At 45.5% G+C, this 20,156-nt stretch overlaps 1 protein-coding gene across 1 annotated transcript in view; it reads left to right on the top strand.

The window, feature by feature from the left end:
- TECTA (tectorin alpha) overlaps positions 1–19,576 on the top strand; it is a 124,706-nt gene extending 105,130 nt beyond the window's left edge. The window contains exons 21-23 of the mRNA XM_083163049.1: positions 5,711–5,798; positions 13,329–13,445; positions 19,023–19,576. Coding sequence (XP_083019175.1) covers positions 5,711–5,798; positions 13,329–13,445; positions 19,023–19,105 — 288 coding nt within the window. The 3' untranslated portion in view covers positions 19,106–19,576. The remainder of the gene's footprint in view (positions 1–5,710; positions 5,799–13,328; positions 13,446–19,022) is intronic.
- The last annotated feature ends 580 nt before the right edge of the window (positions 19,577–20,156 follow it).

Here is a 20,156-nt window from a genome sequence, read left to right as displayed (position 1 = left end):
TTGGTGACGATGTGAAGGCTGCTGTATTGTACTGAGCGCTGTTAAGTATGGCCGTGCGCTCCACAGTTGTGTTGTGTGGAGCGCAAGCTGACGTGTGAACCAATGCGGAAGTTCCGTAGCGGTGACACGCATGGAAGCGCTACTTCCGGCCAGCTGGAACGCACGCCGAATGAGGTGTGCTGATAACCGGAGTAACGGAGCAGCGTGCTGCCTATATTTAAATGTAAGTACTTTTCTGACTAGCGCGATGTGTTTGTTCACATGTCACTTACTTCTGGCGTTATACATGTGATGTGTAAAGGTTTTATTAGAGGTTGAACAATAGTAAGTAGTTAATTAGTGGGTGGGACTATTTGGTCCTTAAATACTGGTGCCTGTTGATAGGGATTTATCTGTCTTGTCCTGTACAAGGAGGTCATGAGTAAGGCCACGTTCCGTGGTCGAAACGTCGACCTGACCCTTGCTTGAAGATGCTGTCTCCTTTTATGGAATAAAATCCAGCTATTTGCCTTTGAAAATCTAAAAGCCCTGGTGAGTGCCGTTTTTTCAATTGAAGATATATGTGTGGCCCCGACAAGGTACCACTGATGTGCGACCCCAGGCGTATGCAAGAATTTCTATATGTGTGTGCTGACCTAATCCAGGATATATATATACATATATATATATATTTTGTGTGTGTGTGTGTGTGTGTGTATGTGTGTATTTGTTTTTGTGTATAAATAAAGCTTTTACTCTGGTCATTAGTAGTTCATTAAATGTCTCCCTCTCGGGGCCCGGACGCTTTTTACTGTGTTTCAAATAATAAATAGAAATGGATCTTACTTATTAGCTGGTTCCATTGTCCGCTACAGTCATTCTCAGACCTTTTATTTCACTTCTATGTATCACATCCCTCTAGGAATGTTCTTTCCTTTTAAACAATAGGCTGTTTGGATCACCTTGAAAAATCAATGCACAATGGTCCTGAAAGAGGCCAATTCCCCTTTTTAGAACCTAATGGAATAAGAAAATATCTGTAGGTCATCTTGAAATCTTTTGTGGAATCAACAAAGACTGAGAGGTCTGAGAAAGCCCGGAGAGTGTTAGTGTTTCTGCTGCTGAGACTGGCTGTGTATGTAAAGAATGATGGCCGAATCAGTCTTGATTGAAGAGATAAGCACTTGCTACTTTGTCTATAAAGTGCTCTGGAGAAGCAGCAGGGATAGAAAGGATTCACATGCTGCTCATCAAGTGTCGGTTACCTACTGTAAGCCCAAAGCTGTCTAAATGCTGTATTGTGACGTAATGTGCCTCTGTGTAAATGTGCCCTTTGCTTTAATAAGGGGAGTCGCCATGGGTTCAAAATGGTATTGGCAAGATACAAGTTGGGTGCATTGAGACACTGAGAACTATACGCGTTATACTGTATACACAAGTGTCGCCTCGTGTTACACAAACATGCAAACATTGGATTTTATTTTGTTGGACAATATTTTTAGAGTTTCAAGTAAAGATTTGCAGGTCCAGATTTACCCGGATCTCAAATGGGTTCTTATTGGCTATCGGCTGTCACATGTTTTGGCTCCAAAACATGTGACAGCCATACAGCCAATAAGATCCCGTTTTGAGATCCAGGTAAATCCGGACCTGCACATCTCTAGTTTCAAGGGATGGAAAGGTGAGGTTACTAAAGATTAAGGGGGGTGTAGGGCATACTGTACCCGGCCTGGGCCACACTTTGTCAGGGGGCCCCCTGGCCAGAGTGCACTGACATCACTAGCTGTCCCTTTTATGCAGCAGCAGAAGTAGTCAGACAGAATGTGGACAGGACAGTATGCAGGCAGAGATATAGGAGTATCAGATTTCATGAGCAACCAGTGGTGTTTCCTGACCAGAGGAGAGATAGTAGGGGAAAGAGAGCTTGTAAGTGACACAGGGATCCCAGCTTTTCCTCCTCCCCACCTGGGTGCCTGGGCATTATGAGTTTAACCCCTTCCCGACCGGGCGTTTTTTGTTAACTTTTCTTTTTTTTTTCCTCCTCGCGTTCAAATAAGCGTAACTTTTTTAATTTTCCGGCTATATAGACACATGAGGGCTTTTTTTTGCGGGACAAGTTGTACTTTTTAATGGTACCATTTACTATACCGTATAATATTCTGGGGAATCAGGAAATAATTCAATGTGGGGTAAAAAGGAAAAAAAATGCAATTCCACAATTTTGCGCTGGTTACGTTTTTTTTGGAGTTCATAGTTCGTTTAAAATGATGGGTTATCTTTATTCTATGGGTCGTTACGATTCCGGTGATACCAAACTTATATAGTTTTCGTTACGTTTTACCACTAAAAAAAAAATAGAAAATTTTACGGTTTTTCTAATTTGCGTTGCGTCGCCATGTTCTGCGGCTTATAACTTTTTTATTTTTCCACCTACGGACCTGTGTGAGGGCTCATTTTTTGCGGGCTGAAGTGTACTTTTTAATTAATACCATTATGGGATATGTGCAACTTTCTGATCTCTTTTAGTTACATTTTTTTGGGTAGGCGATGCGACCAAAAAACTTAGTTTTGGCGTTGGGAATTTTTTTCGTTTACGCCTTTAACCGTGCGGGATAACTAATGTTATATTTTAATAGATCGGACTTTTAGGAACGCGGCGATACCAAATATGTTTATTTTTTTATTTTTTATTTATTTTTATTTGTGAAATGGGGAAAGGGGGGTGATTTGAACTTTTAATATTTTTTTATTTTTTTTTTATTTTTTAACTTTTTTTTTTTTTTACTTTTACTACAAGGCCCCCTAGTGTACTTGACCACTAGGGAGCGCGATCGCCTGTACTAGGTTCAGCCATAGAGCTCTATGGCTGAACATAGTGATTTTCAGCACTTCCTATTACATCCTGCCTCAGGCAGGATGTAATAGGAATGCTTACATGGCCAGCACAGGGGTCTACATTAGACCCCTGGCTGCCATGGCAACCGATCGGCACCCTCCGATCTCGCCGCGGGGGCCCCGATCGGCGCCGGAGGGGGGCGCCCCCCCTCCGATCAGCTATTTAAGCACTGCGGGCGCTTTGCCCGCGGTGCTTAAAGGGTTAAACGGCCACGATCGGCGAACTCGCCGCTCGTGGCCGTGAGAGCAGGTACCTGGCTGTAATATACAGCCATTACCTGCTCTCTTTCAAGCCAGCTCACTCCGTGAGCTGGCTTGATTCCCCCGCAACCGTCATATGACGTACATGTACGTCATATGTCAGGAAGGGGTTAAATTGGTTTAAATTTAATATGCATAATCTATTCATCCCACAATGGACCATTCCAGGAGGGACACAATGGGCTTCCTTCATAAGTTATGATTGCCATAAAATGTGTTCAAACACCTTTCTTATCGATTAAATAGTTCAACACCGGTGACGCCAATCTTATATTAAGAGTGAAGTCCAGGTAGAGAGCATCTGTCTCACACTGCCTGTCACAGTTACATGTGTTATATACAATACTCACCATTGGGTGGTACATAGGGCCCTTACAGACTTTGAGGAAAACAATATATCTAGTTACATTTGTTGTAATGTGGTATAAAATGAACTAGTGGGCATTATAATATAATATTATGTGAACTGGAACATTGTAACCTGGCACAGTATGAACTGGAGGCACTATAGTGTGGCATAATATGAACTAGGGCACTGTTATATGGTACGATATGAAGTGGGGGCACTAATGTGGCATAATACAAACTATGGGGACTAATTTGGCACAATATGAATTGGTGCATTGTAATATAGCACAATATAAACTAGGATACTGTAATGTGGCATAACATGAACCAAGGGCATTGTAATGCGGTACAATATGAAGTGGGGACACTGTAATGTTGCACAATATAAACTGGGGAAACTGTATGTCATAATGTGAATTGAGGCACTACTATGGGGCATAACATTAACCAAGGCATTACGATGGGTCAGAAAATGAACTAGGATACTATTGTGGAGCATAAAATAAACAACTGCTGCATAGAGAAAGATGTCTCTCTAGAAGCATTGGGACAAGGGGACACAAAGGTCTTGCCCATGAAATGCTGGTAATCATGGCATCTCAGAGAGGAAGAAAGGATAAGGTGTGACTGGAGGATGGTCATCAAGAGATCTCAGAGATGAAGAAAGGATAAGGTGTGACTGGAAGATGGTCATCATGAGATCTCAGAGAGGACATAAGGATAGGGTGTGACTGGAGGCTTTTAATCATGGCATCTCAGAGAGGGATAGGGTGTGGCTGGAGGATTTTCATCATGGGATCTGATGACTGGAGGTTGGTGATCATTATGGTACTGTACCTCAGAGAGGTAGGATAGGGTATGAATGGAGGATGGTGATCAATATGGTATCTCAGAGAGGTTGGAAGGGCAGGGTGTGACTGGAGGCTGGTGATCATTATGTTATCTCAGAGAGGTAGGAAGGGCAGGGTGTGACTGGAGGCTGGTGATCATTATGGTATCTCAGAGAGGTAGGAAGGACAGGGTGTGACTGGAGGCTGGTGATCATTATGATATCTCTGAGAGATAGGAAGGACAGGGTGTGACTGGAGGCTGGTGATCATTATGATATCTCTGAGAGATAGAAAGGACAGGGTGTGACTGGAGGCTGGTGATCATTATGGTATCTCAGGAAGGAAGGAAGGAAGGACAGGGTGTGACTGGAGGCTGGTGATCATTATGGTATCTCAGAGATATAGAAAGGACAGGGTGTGACTGGAGGCTGGTGATCATTATGGTATCTCAGAGAGGTAGGAAGGACATGGCGTGGCTGGAGGTTGGATCATTATGATATCTCAGAGAGGAAGGACAGTGTGACTGGAGGCTGGTGATCATTATGATATCTCAGAGAGGAAGGACAGGGTGTGACTGGAGGCTGGTGATCATTATGGAATCTCAGAGAGGAAGGACAGGGTGTGACTGGAGGCTGATGATTATGGTATCGCAGAGAGATAGGAAGGACATGGTGGGGCTGGAGGCTGGTGATCATTATGGTATCTCAGAGAGGTAGGAAGGATAGGGTGTGACTGGAGGCTGGTGATCATTATGGTACTGTATCTCAGAGAGATAGGAAGAACAGGGTGTGTCTGGAGGCTGGTGATCATTATGGTATCTCAGAGAGATAGGAATGACACGGTGAGACTGGAGGCTGGTGATCATTATGGTATCTCAGAGAGGTAGGAAGGACAGGGTGTGTCTGGAGGCTGGTGATCATTATGGTATCTCAGAGAGATAGGAAGGACACGGTGTGACTGGAGGCTGGTGATCATTATGGTATCTCAGAGAGATAGGAAGGACACGGTGTGACTGGAGGCTGGTGATCATTATGGTATCTCAGAGAGGTAGGAAGGATAGGGTGTGACTGGAGGCTGGTGATCATTATGGTACTGTATCTCAGAGAGATAGGAAGGACAGGGTGTGTCTGGAGGCTGGTGATCATCATGGTATCTCAGAGAGATAGGAAGGACACGGTGTGACTGGAGGCTGGTGATCATTATGGTATCTCAGAGAGATAGGAAGGACATGGTTTGACTGGAGGCTGGTGATCATTATGGTATCTCAGAGAGATAGGAAGGACATGGTGTGACTGGAGGAATGTTTTTGCTAACAGATTAATTTAATGCTGCACAATGAAATAAATAAAAAAAATATACAATACTGTTTATATAATTGTCTTACATCATTTCCCCAGAACTGCCCTCAGAACTCCAGGAGTGCCGCTGACCATGTGCAGGATTCCAAGGAGCAGATTATTTCTGTTGGGCCGATTCGAAGAAAACGTTAGTATTAAATACATTTCACTTCTACTTTCTGCTGCTGACATAGATCAGTGATGTCTATGTATTACTGGGGATATGGGCACGGTTTTGTACCCTGTAGGGATGCTTGGGACACCAAAATGATATAGGTAGCTAGCAGCTGCATAGCCATTGTATAGAATCTGCGCCTTCATCATTGCTGGTACCAGGGGCCACTGTATTATACATCACATTGATAATGAGCACTAACTGCTGGAATGGCAGGATAAATTGATTTAATATTGCAATGGAATCTGTCACATGCACTTCTACAAAATTCTAATTACAAATTATCACAAACTACAGCTAAGGTATTCAGACCTTTCTATGGAGAACCCAGCTACCCGTGTGACCATGGGGGTTATTTTGGTTCACTCTTTCTGAGCAATTCCTTCTTAGATGGACAGAACCACGTGCATGCAGGGGGGCAGATGTAAAATGTGCAGAGAGAATTAGATTTGGGTGAGTTATTTTGTTTCTGTGCAGGAAAAATACAGACGGCTTTATTTTTACACTGCAATATATATCTCACTTTGAAGTAAAACCCCCACCCAAATCTAACTCTCTCTGCACAAGTTACATCTGCCCCACCTGCAGTGCACATGGTTTTGTCCATTGAGGAAGGAATTTGTCAGAAAGAGGGAACCAAAATAACCCCCTATGTTCCCAGTTTCCTTTGTCCATAAGAAATCACTGCGGTACATCCATGGCGATCTTAATGTATAGGCACTCTGAGCAGCTGCCCAGGGCCCCACAAACAGGGGCAGGTGGTGGTCACACAATCAGAGCGGTGGCGCTACTTTTCCTACCTGTCTTCTAGCCTACAGCCAGACAGTGAATGGCTGCCACTGCTGATTGGTGGATGTCTGGGAACTATCCACCAATAAACATGCTGACAGCCATTCACTGTATGGAAGTATGAGGAGAGATGATGCAGAACCGTTGGAATGGTATGTTATGATTTTGTTATACATTGCCTTGAATGGGTGTTTAGGGACCTAATGCATTGCTTTGCCCAGGGTCTACTATGCTGGTAAGATGGCAATGTGTCCATCACAAACTCTTATATGAAAGAGGGACAATTTGGAATTAAACCAGGACAATTTACGGAATGGGGGAGATATGCGAATCGGTCGCACAGGATTTCGTATTCAAGTTTTCATGTGTATGTTCTATGGCCCCCTGTTTATTTTACTTTCTGAGTTGTACTCAATAATATTGATATGGGGTGTGCTACCACCTGTGAGGAGACAAAGGATAGGGCTTGCTTGCATTTTAGAAATGAGTTACCCTATGGCCCAAGTTTTGTATTCTTAAATTAAAACCCTCCGACTGCAGAGTTCACAAACAGGAAGCCTTTCAAAAGCAGACAGTAAGGAAGTGTTCCTTTTAGAAAAGCTTCCTCCTTCCCCTTTGTAAAGATTGACAGCATGGTTCACCAATCCGAAAGGAGAAAATGGAAAGAACCAGCAAAGGTGGATTGTGGGAGAGAGGAAGTGGAAGAAGAGGTGACTGTGGGCCTTATTTTGGTTCATTCTTTCTGACAAAATCCTTCTTAGATGGGCAAAACCATGTGCACTGCAGGGGGGGAGATGTAACATGTGCAGAGAGAATTAGATTTGGGTGAGTAATTTTGTTTCTGTGCAGGGAAAATACTGACTGCTTTATTTTTACACTGCAATATAGATCTCACTTTGAAGTAAAACCCCACCCAAATCTAATTCTCTCTGCACAAGTTACATCTGCCCCCCTGCAGTGCACATGGTTTTGCCCATCTAAGAAGGATTTTGTCAGAAAGAATGAACCAAAATAAGGCCCTGTGTGAGGTGAGGGGCACAGCTAAACTCACTGGAGGTTGGGGTGCTGTCCCCGATCTGTGTAATCAGTGAATAGCCATTCTGTGTGCCCTGCTACAGCTGTCAGTGCTGCTCAGGACTGTAGGAGATACACTGATACATTGTACAGCAGCTTGATGAGACTTTGCTGAACTGTGAGTGGACTTTGTTAGTATAATCCTGATGCTGCTGCTGGTTACTGGATTTCTTAGTCTCCCTGAATAAAGTACAACTTGTTTTCAATGTTACCCGCAGTGCTGTGTGATCCCTGAACCCAAGGGTACCCAGCATAGGCGTGCGCAGCCCATTTTCTTAGGGGGTGCACCATTGGAGGGGCGCGTTCATCGCCGCCTACTGGGTGTGTCCATCATTGCCTACTGGGCATCAATGCAAACTAAATAGAAGGTGATTTATTTATGTATATGCACTTCAGAATTTACCATTCCCCACCACACATGCAGGAAACTAGGGCAGTGCGCACCATCGGTGCGCTACAAAATTTTACACTGTAAATGCCCATTACACATAATGCCATACACTGTAAGGCCCTTTACACATAATGCCACGCACAGTAATGCCCATTACACATAATGCCACACACCATAGTGCCTATCACACATAATGCCGCACACAGTAATGCTAATTCCATATAATGCCTCCCAACATAATGCCCATTCCACATAATGCCAAACACCTTAATACCCATTCCACATAATGCCAAACACCTTAATACCCATTTCACATAATGCCAAACACCGCAATGCTCATTACACATTATGCCAGGGCTTTTTTTGTGAATTAGGGACAATAAAACAGGGGAAGGGGGGGGGGGGGGGATAGGGTTAGGCAGTAGGTATAGGCTACAGGGAGGAAGTGTTAGGCAGTAGTGAGACAGTATTAAGAGGTTAGTAATTAGCAGGGAAGGTTTGGGTAAGCTGCAGGGGGGGGGGGGGTGCATTATGATGGGGAAGCTGGATAGTTATCTGCAACAACTAATGACTAGTCATCATCTCCCCTTAGCACAGAATAGTCCCCTCCCATTCAGACATATTTATTACATCTAGTAATACAATTGCCCCTAGCACTAAATAGTCCTCCTCCCCCACAGACAGATCATCTCCCCCCAGTACAGAATAACCCCCACCCCCTTTCCCCCTCGACATATACACACACAGGAAAACTTTTTTTAAACTCACAGCTGGTGCTGGCATTGGCTCCAGTCTGTCTCCCCACCGAGTCCTGCACTCTGTGCACAGCGCAGCATTAAATTGTCTGGCCAGGGGAGCGCAGCGCTGCGCAGACAGGGTCAAGGGCTGGACGCGCTCCCGCTCTTCTTCCATTATCTGCGGCCATTACTGATGTGCCACTGCCTAGCTGTCATTCAAGACAGCGTGACCAGCGTGAGGCAGCGGGACCAGTAATGCACTGAGGGGCGTGACCACAGTTGACAGGCAGCCCCGGTCCTCAGACCTGCTGCTGCCAGTCACAGTGTAAATTGCGTCCCAGTCTACTTGTCCTCGCTGCTACCCTGAGCCAGAGGGCTCTGATTAGGATGTGCTGCAATCGTAGGTGGATGGATCTCACGTTTAGCAGATAATTAAGCAACTACGGTTACTTAGAACATGTCAGTCACATACCGCCATAGGCGTGCGCACGGGGGGTGCCGGTCATTAGAAGGTGCCTGTGCACCCCCGGCACCCCCCGTGCGCACGCCTATGGTACCCAGGTCACCCGGTATCCTCACACCACCGACATAATTATACAGAAATACTAGCAAGGACAGAAAAAGTACGTCAAGGTGTGGTGCACCACAGAGAAATAACACAATAAAATATAACCTTTATTATTTATTTAAAACTGCGAAATATTAAAAAACATAAAAACATAAAACCAACAAAGTCCCTTATTCAGATCTGATCGCAGTACAAATTTGTTCTCAAAATGGGCAAAACCATATGCACTGCAGGTGGGGCAGATGTAACATGTGTAAAGAGAGTTAAATTTGGGTGGGGTGTGTTGAAACTGAAATCTAAATTGCAGTCTAAAAATAATGCAGCCAGTATTTACCCTGCACAGAAACAAAATAACTCACACAAATCTAACTCTCTCTATACATGTTAAATCTGCACCACCTGCAGTGCAGCATGGTTTTGCCCATTTTGTGAACAAATTTGTACTGTGATCAGATCTGAACAAGGGCCAAAGTGAACATAGTGTGTGTTAAAACAGCACGTGCGAGGATGCCATGTGTGAGATGTAAGTCTCTGACTTCAGCATCTCATGTATGCTCTCTATGGCTATGGTGCCAGAAATCTATTCCTGCGATTTCCTATCAGAACTTATGTGTATAGATACTGTATATAGGTATCACTCATTAGGACTGGTTACAAGTACCAGTGTAATACTGTTCATAATGCTGCACTTATATGCTCAGAACGTGCACAGGGAGCAGGAGGAGGCTATCATGCACTATTTGGAATGATTGACAGGTTGTCTGAAACTTCAGTAATTACCAAATATTTATTGCTCCCCAAAATTGAGGAGGAATGATACTCTGGTCTTTTATCACTGGGTTAGGCAGTAATTTCTGCCATTTCTAGCAGTCATTAGAATAATAGGTTTGTTTTTACTAAAGGAGTTGCTGTTCCAGGGTAAACTGTTACGAATAATAGTATAAAAGTCACATAGGTATGATATACCTTTTCTGTATATGTGTGGTGCGGCAGCTACCACTATGGTAAGGTTATTGTAACAACAGCAATCTTTAGACCAAACCGGTGAATGCACAGTGAAAAAAATATATATATATGATGCCGTTGACTGCTGATAAACCAGGGTGGACACGGACACCACATGCAAACACCGACATCCGGCACAAGAGCAAATTAACACATTACAGCCCTTACAAGGGCTAAATACATTGAGCGCTAAACTGATAGTTGTATGTATAGCAAGACACACACACGGAAGGTCACCCACACGGCTGGTACTGCCAGCGCGTGTTTCGCTTCCCGCTTCCTCAGGGCAACTAATTTACAGAATGTATTACATAAGAAGGGAACATCTAAATCAGCATGTCCAACCTTTGTCCCTTCATGCCTTGCCACAGTTTTGCTATTAGAGAATGCTTAAACTATGGCAATGCATGCTGGGATGTGTAGTTTCCCAACAGCTGGAGGGCTGCAGGTTTGACATGCCTGGTCCAGAGGGACACACTTGTGGCAACTGCATAAATATGACCAAGAACAGAATCATGATGAACTGCATACAGTATTTCTCCATTTGATGCTGCTTCCTTCTGGAGTCACTATTTTCCTAAATTACTGATTGTTTCATTGAATATCCATTTGGAAGTGACACTTTTCTAAAACGGCTGTTTTAAAGTGATACTCGCCAATAAGTGGATTATCCCTGTATCCGATATTGGGTGTGTCCCCTGGCAATTCTGGAGCCCTCTGTACGTTAAAGGTTTTTTTTTTCATACAGAGTCTGACACCTTCAGCATTTTTTATATTGCCTTGGCTTTAATTTCATCTGTGATTTCTAAGACCATTTGCGTTACTTATGATCCAGATCACCCCTGAGGAAGTCCTAAGGGACGAAACGCGCAGGGATGCATCTGTGAAATCCTCATTGTAAACTCCATTCGGTGTTGGATCTGCTTACTATTTGTAAAATTGGGTACTTGTGTATTATCACGGCGCCCCCGATATTGATCGCGCGATGTTTTTATCGCACCGCATGCCATACACCCGATGGCATGCGATGCGATTTTAGACCCCTATTCGAATAAAAATTGTATAAGCACCCTAATGGGTGCTTTTAAGCACCCTAATGGGTGCTTACAATGTTAAATGCACCCCCACGCCACCCCCCACTATAAACGTGAACCCGAAGCGTGGCAAGTGCAGAGAGCCCACGAGGGGCGGCGGTACGCGTCCTACGACCTTTTTTTTTATACCCCCACTATCCACGTCGGCGTGGAGTTGATTTTATATAGTGTGGCGAGCGTAGCAAGACCGTGAGCCTGTGAAGTTATGCGCGTCCCCTCGCCACGCTTCGGGCTCGCCACACTATATAAATTCAACTCCACGCCGACGTGGATAGTGGGGGTATGAAAAGGTCGTAGGACGCGTACCGCCGCCGCTCGCCATGCTTCGTGTTCACGTTTATAGTGGGGGGGTGGTGTGGGGGTGCATTTAACATTGTAAGCACCCATTAGGGTGCATTTAACATTGTAAGCACCAATTAGGGTGTTTATACAATTTTTAATCGCATCCCATCGCATTGTATGGCATTGTATGCCATATACAATGTCATACAATTTTAAAATTGTATGACATTGTACAACATTGCGCGATATCGCATCGCATACCATCGTATGCCTTATGGTATGCGATGCGATGGGCGCCGTGATAATACACAAGTACCTAAATTGAAAATCTATGTACAATGTGTTGAATAAAACCAGCTTTTTTAATTTTGTGTAAATTCTGAGGTGAAAAGAACAAAGGGCGCACATCTATTCTAACTTTTTCTATTTCTGGTGCCTAGGGTAATAGCAAGGCACAATAGAAGTGCTGCCCCACCATCAGCGCAGTAAAAGGCCACATCTCTCCCTCATTATGGCGATATTGAATCCCTCTCGACCGAAGCCTGGTTATATAGCATGTAACTGTCAGGAGCATCATTTAGTTATATGCCACTTCTAGTGACTGAGTAAAAAGTACAATTTAAATGATTCAAAGAAATAGCCAACAAGGCAGCCATCCCTGCACCACCTGCAGGTCATAGTGCTAACAATCCAATTTGGGAGATGTAATCTCTTAATGTCAATTCTTATAGATTGCCATTCATTTTAAGTAAATTAAAATCAAATTAAAGAATGTTGTGTTTCTCTGGCTAAAACATATATTTTCTAACAGACAATTTTTCATAGTACTTTTAAAATGTTAGTAAATGTGTGTTTTAGCCCTAGAAATGTAACATTAGGAAATATACCCCCTACTAGCTGTTGTGCAGTATAACAGTGAAACAGGTCACTTTGGGATTCTGCGTAAAACTGAGTCCAGGTACAGGTCACAATGAGGTTCCAAGTAGAACAGAGTACCAAGAATTGGTCACTTTGGCATTCCCAGTAGAACCAAGTTCCCACACAGGTCACTTTGAGGTTCTGAGAAGACCCAAGTCCTGACACAGGTTACTTTAGGGTTCTGTATATAGAGTCCTGGGCTGGCAGAAGGCACTTTGGGTTTCCAAGTGCAACCAAGTCCCAGCAAAGATCACTTTGGGGTCCCGAGTAGGACGGATTTTTGGATTCTGAGAAGAAACGAGTCCCAGAACAGGTCCTAATGAGGTTCCAAGTAGAACCGAGTCCTGACCAAGGTTACTTTAGGGTTCTGAGTAAAACAGAGTCCTGGCAGAGGTCACTTTGGGGTTCTGAGTACAACCAAGTCCCAACATGGGTCATTTTGCAGTTGAGAATACAAATAAAGTGTATGCTCTGATAATGATGACAACCAACAAAGCAAGTATTCAGATAGAGGTGGTCTAACAACAGAGGTGACCATCTCTACATATGCCAATGGGTGAGAAATTGCTGCTGCGTTGAGGTCAGCCCCTGTATGTAGGAGCTTTGTGGCATTTGATTGTGATTACACCTCTTATTACTTCGTAGGTTTGGACTGGTGTGAGGACAATGGGGGATGTGAGCAAATCTGCACAAGTAGAGTGGATGGACCATTATGTAGCTGTGTGACTGGGACCTTACAGGAGGATGGGCGGAGCTGCCGAGGTAAGGCATTGCACATTTTTGCACCATTTGAAATGTGAAACCCAGATGGCAGGGAGAAATTCCCAAACACAGTGGCAGTGGGACAGTTTTGTAAAGCAAACAATGACTCTATGAGATGAAGCATTATATTTAAATGAGGTAAAACCCATCAAGAAGCGCTTCAGAAATATAATCATACCCCTTATACACCAGAGTCGCGACCCGGATTATTGCCGCTCCAGTCCGGGGCAGGGCTTGGTGTAAAAGGGCCAAATAAATAACCCGGGTCCTGTTACCCGGTGTCCGACCCCGCAAATGTTCAGGGTCGGACACTGAGCTTCCCCGGAGTCAGGGGCCATGTAAATGGGTAACCCGGGTCATCCGACCCAGGGACCCATTTCCAACAATCAGGGAGCACCAACCTCCGGACCGCAGCACCCTGAGGTCAGTCCGGAGGTTGGGCAGGGGCTGCGTACAGCCTCCGCTGCTGTCTGCGGTACTATGCAGACAGCAGCAGAGGTGAAAGGATGCCTGTGTGCGGCATCCATTCACCTCATGGACAGAGGCTGGAGGCGCACAGAGGCTGGGGGCGCACGGAGGCTGGGGCAGCCCAGCAGCTTAGCTGGGTGCCGGGCTTGCCCCCAGCATGTTGGTCGTCGTTGTGGGGCTGTCAGGTGGCGTTGCGGGAATGACGGTCGGCGGGTTTCCCGGCGCTTTTGCGACCCAGAAGTTTTGGTGTAAAAGTGGTATCAGAGTCATTCCAATAGCGTTAAATACACAGTATAGTTTATATAACACTATTGAGGTACATTCGCAATTTGTGTAACTTTTGGAAAGTATACACTTGCATATTCTGGAGAGTCGCTAGGTGCATATTACCAAAGTCTCACATTTTATAATGTCATTTTATGCCTACAATTTTGGTATAAATTGTATTTAGCACTAAATAAAGGCCAAATTATTAGAGTTTTGTTTGTGGTCATCTAACTGACTGCATTTTTATACTCTGACTGATAGTATTTCTTAATGACTATGAACAGGGTTGGATTAAGGTCAAGTGGGGGGCCCTGGACAACAAACTTGTGGGGGCCCCTATCAATAAAAGTGATATAATGGCGGTTATAAAAATAAAGTATAACTTATCAATTAGCGTTGTGATTGTGTTCAGTTCCTTAAGATACACTTTGCAAAGTATACCCTAATGTTCCAAATATCTTACACTAGGTGATTCATCGCGCCCTCCGGGCGCTCTTCACACCGTCGTGAGGGGCTACGCCCCATTTGAAGTAGAAATATATGTGAGTGTGAGATCTAGTGTAATTGAGATAGAGATCGCAGAGAGAGATAGAAAGGGATCGCAGAGAGAGGGGTTGCAGAGAGATAGAGTGGTATCGCAGAGAGTTAGGGATCGCATAGAGAGAGAGGGATCGCAGAGAGATAGATCGCAGAGAGAGAGAGGGATCGCAGAGAGAGATAGATCGCAGAGAGAGAGAATCCCTTTCGTGGGCACCCCTCCCCCTACCCGAGACCCCCCCCTCCCGAAATTCGTGGGCACCCCTCCCCCCACCAGTGACACACACACACACCCCAATTCACGGGCACCCCTCCCCCCACCCATGACCCCCCCTCCCGAAATTCGCAGGCACCCCTCCCCCCACCCGCGACCCCTCCCCCAATTCACAGGCACCCCTTCCGAAATTTGTGGGCACCCCTCCCCCCACCCGTGACACCCCCCCCCCCCCAATTTGCGGGCACCCCTCCCCCCACGCGACACCCCCCCCCCTCAATTCGCAGACACCCCTCCTGAAATTTGCGGGCACCCCTCCCCCCACCCGTGACACACACAACCCCCCGATTCGCGGGCACCCCTCCCCCCACCCGCGCCCCCCCTCCTGAAATCCGCGGGCACCCCTCCCCCACCCACGACAACCCTTCCCGAAATTCGCGGGCACTCCTCCCGAAAATCGCGGGCACCCCACCCGTGACCCCCCCCCTCCGGGCGCTCTTCACACTGTCGTGAGGGGCTACGCCCCATTAGAAGTAGAAATATATGTGAGTGTGAGATCTATTGTAATTGAGACAGGGGTCGCAGAGAGAGAGGGGTCGCAGAGAGAGAGGGGTCGCAGAGAGCGATAGAGTGGTATCGCAGAGAGAGATAGAGTGGTATCGCAGAGAGATAGAGAGAGAGGGATCGCAGAGAGAGAGAGGGATCGCAGAGAGAGATAGATCGCAGAGAGAGAGAATCCCTTTCGTGGGCACCCCTCCCCCCACCCGCGACACCCCCCCCCCCCCAATTCACGGGCACCCCTTCCGAAATTTGCGGGCACCCCTCCCCCCACCCGTGACACCCCCCCCCCAATTTGCGGGCACCCCTCCCCCCACCGCGACCCCCCCCCCCCAATTTGCGGGCAACCCTCCCCCCACCGCGACCCCCCCCAATTCGCGGACACCCCTCCTGAAATTTGCGGGCACCCCTCCTCCCACCCGTGACACACACAACCCCCCGATTCGCGGGCGCCCCCCCCCTCCTGAAATCTGCGGGCACCCCTCCCGAAATTCGCGGGCACTCCTCCCGAAAATCGCGGGCACCACATCCGCGACCCCCCCTCCCGAAATTCGCGACCCCCCCTCCCGAAAATCGCAGAGAGAGAGGGGTCGCAGAGAGCGATAGAGTGGTATCGCAGAGAGATAGAGAGAGAGGGATCGCAGAGAGAGAGAGGGATCGCAGAGAGAGATAGATCGCAGAGAGAGAGAATCCCTTTCGTGGGCACCCCTCCCCCCACCCGCGACACCCCCCCCCCCCAATTCACGGGCACCCCTTCCGAAATTTGCGGGCACCCCTCCCCCCACCCGTGACACCCCCCCCCCAATTTGCGGGCACCCCTCCCCCCACCGCGACCCCCCCCCCCAATTTGCGGGCAACCCTCCCCCCACCGCGACCCCCCCCAATTCGCGGACACCCCTCCTGAAATTTGCGGGCACCCCTCCTCCCACCCGTGACACACACAACCCCCCAATTTGCGGGCACCCCTCCCCCCACCGCGACCCCCCCCCCAATTTGCGGGCAACCCTCCCCCCACCGCGACCCCCCCCAATTCGCGGACACCCCTCCTGAAATCTGCGGGCACCCCTCCCGAAATTCGCGGGCACTCCTCCCGAAAATCGCGGGCACCACATCCGCGACCCCCCCTCCCGAAATTCGCGACCCCCCCTCCCGAAAATCGCGGGCACCCCCCCATGTGGGGGGAGCCATGACACCTTCAGCAGGGGCTGTATGTTGAGTACAGAAGTACTCACTGTGGATGTCTGGCCAGGGAGGAAGGAGCTGGCAGGAGGAGAGAGTACAGATGAGCCACTGCAGCCTGTTTACATAGTTACATAGTAGGTAAGGCTGAAAAAAGACTTGCGTCCATCTAGTTCAACCTGGTATAGATATCCATTGCTGATTTGGTAGGTTCTGGTATTTTACAGACAAATTATATTTTTTATTTGTACCTATGGATGTTTTTCTCCAGTAAATGTTTGTCCAACTTTGCCTTGAACGCATTTAATGAGCCAGCCGTTACCACCTCTCTGGTTGCCAAAGTGCACGCTGTCTTCCTGTGTACGGAGCTCCTGGGTCACAGTCAGTGTGCTCGGGTGGAAGGGGTGGTGTTCAGCCGTGGGGCGGGGTTTGGGTGGTATTTGGCCAGACATGGGGAGTGGTGGGAGAGTAAGGGGCAGGAGCTTTGTGTAGGACATAGGATGTGTAGAACTTGTAATGCAGGTTCTGCATTGTGGATAACGGTGGATGGGCCTGTCAATCACCCGTGGAACCCCGCCCACCACTACCTACACTGCTTTTGAGTGACGGATCTGGCTAAATATATAAGAGATAATAAAAGAATAACACAATAAATTGGAATACATCGGCAATTATATATTAATCAATTTCTTATGTTCTAAGTATTTTCTTGGAATAGACCAATGAATCAGTAAAAGGATATAAGTAAAGGAAAAGCAAAAATGGGAAGAAAATGGGACTTATACATTTGTTAAAATTAAGGGACATATACAAAAAACTGGACAAAGGTAGCTCACAAATTATTAATAGTTAAATAAAGTTAGTTACCTAAAGGGAAATAGTATATAGGGCTGCTGTTTTTGAATAATTCACAATAATTCAGCATCATAGGCAAAGTAGGGAGACTAATCCCAGCACTGGGAATGCCAATGATTAATGTATCTGGGGGTGGTAAGATCTCTTTGGGGTCTGGTTTACCAATAATTCTAGTGATGGAGAATATCCAGCTTCAGACTTCTGTCTACAAGAGATGAAAATTGGGGCAGCTCTACCTTCACAACAATTCCGCCAACATTGGTCAGATAGGCCAAGGACCACAATGCTTTGCCAGGAGAGCATGGCAGAGGTCCTAAAAGTTCTACATAAGCACACAAGAACTTTTGAGAACCTTTCCCATATACAGTATCAGTCATCTAATACATTTCCCAAAACGTATTCCCATTTTGAAGACTTACGATTTCCATCTTCTCTCTGTGACCAAGAAACTGTTATAAAAAGTGCTTCAGAAAAAAAACATTTATGCAACTTTTCCAGACATTAGCCTCCTACCCAGGTCCAGCTTCCTGTATGTCCGAAAGAGTCTACTCATTGTCCCTGGTTTGCAACCCTACTCTCGAGCAGGGTTTTTCCCAAGACTTGTAACCTGGGAAGATGACCCAAGTTAAGTCTGAATGGTGTGACCCAGGTCTTGATGACCTGGATAACTCCTAAAAAGAAATTGATTGCCCGGGGGACAGTAAGGCTTGGAGATGAGATAATTTCCAAATGATTACTGAATGCCTGAAGACCTAAGTCACTGGAAGGCCCTGGGACCGGTGTCAAGGAAGCTCATCCGGGAATAACCTGGGTCACCACCGATGTGTAAAAGGGTTATCCCCAGCTTCAACCTGTGCTCTGTGTCCTGGGTCCAATCCGGTGACCTTGTCTAAATATTTTTTCTTGATGTTAAAATATTAATCTCAAGGAATCTATAAATGTACAGTACAGGTTGAGTATCCCTTATCCAAATATCCGTTATCCAAATAATTCCGAAAACCATACATTCCAGAAAGTGAAGTTTTTTTTTTGCTAAAAGCACTACTGGGGACATGATATGTAACAGCACTACTGGGGACATCTGTAACAGCACTACTGGGGACATGATATGTAACAGCACTACTGGGGACATCTGTAACAGCACTACTGGGGACATGATATGTAACTGCCACTAAATATATGCAAGAAAATGATTGTTTGGCATTCAAGATCAGTTCCTGAGATTGTACACAAATTTGTTTCATGTTTTGAAACCTTGTTTTATGCACAAATAAAATATGTTTGTGTGTATTTCATGTGTTTGATGTGTTTGTACAACATAAATGCAAGATACCTCAAGATACATCATTGAAATATAAAAATATTCTGAAATACAGAATAATCCGTTATCCAAAATATTTCTGGTCCCGAGCATTTTGGATAAGTGATACTCAACCTGTATATTGTTATTTTATGAATAATCAATGACTTTCATTTTATAATCTTCTGTCTACTTTCAGTGTCAAGTTCTTCAGCAGACCATCATATCTGGGTGCTCTACATGCTCGTACAGCAGATGTTTGTGGTTGGATTTTTTTTATAAAACTGAACATTAAGGAAAAATCTTTTCAATCATTTTTTTTAAAGAAAATAATCCAGGACTTTGGGAACCTGTAGCCTTGGGAACAACGTTTCGCAAGATGAGATGGAGAAAGAAAGACATTCTATAATTGTATGCTCACATATTTAATTAAATGCAGTTTGTATGATTTTTTTCAAGCAATAAACGACTGTATGTTTAACAAATATATGGGAAATTTGGCCAAATCGGGTGTCTCTGGTTGCTCTGATACAATTTAAGAAACCACTAAATATCTAAACTTTATATTCAAGACCTCACATAATTTTAGCTTTTTTTATTATTTACTCTTAGAGACAATTATTACTATTCTGTTTTAGCCATCTCCTGTTTGTTAATGAAGTGACGCATGAAATATTTTCGTTATCATAATTGTACAGAATTGTAGAACAACTTTGTGGAATAGTTCATGGCATTTAAACATGTTTTATTCATCTCTGGGACATGTTTTATACATCCAGGGTAGGCCCTGCAGCTGGTAGAGCTCTAGAAGTGTCCTTAGTATGAGCTCAACTTCCCGGAGTTGGCTGCCCCTCCCCCTAGGCCTGATGTCATCATGACATCCATAAGCTTAGTGGGTGGGGCTGGCACAGGGATCACTGTTGCGGCGCTGGACCCACTGTACCAAATACCATATTGTTGTCACCTGCAAATTATGGAGAAAATTGTCAAGTTTCGGTGTACACAGACTTGAGCGTTGAGGTTTGCGTTTGGGGGTTAATGAAAATTTGGAATTAATTTGCAAGGGTTTTTTTAAAGAAAAAATCCAAAATCCACAAATGTATTATGTGTGACTATAAGGAATCTCAGGAATAGCATGATCGGACAGCATTTAGCCATTATAAGAGGCACATAAAATAATTATGGAAGACATCCCCCAGCCACATCTATATGAAGAACCACAATTTTTTTTAGTTGTTTGAATTTAAGGGTTATTAAAACCATACAAATGACCAACCAGCAATTTCATTACACAGTAAGAGAGAGACCTGGAGGAGAACGGCTGCATGTTCTG

Source organism: Crinia signifera, chromosome 19 (assembly GCF_055691185.1).
Source record: "Crinia signifera chromosome 19, ASM5569118v1, whole genome shotgun sequence".
Classification (NCBI taxonomy): domain Eukaryota; kingdom Metazoa; phylum Chordata; class Amphibia; order Anura; family Myobatrachidae; genus Crinia; species Crinia signifera.
Note: the sequence above shows the minus strand (reverse complement) of the source record. Positions and strands in the feature narration are given on the sequence as shown.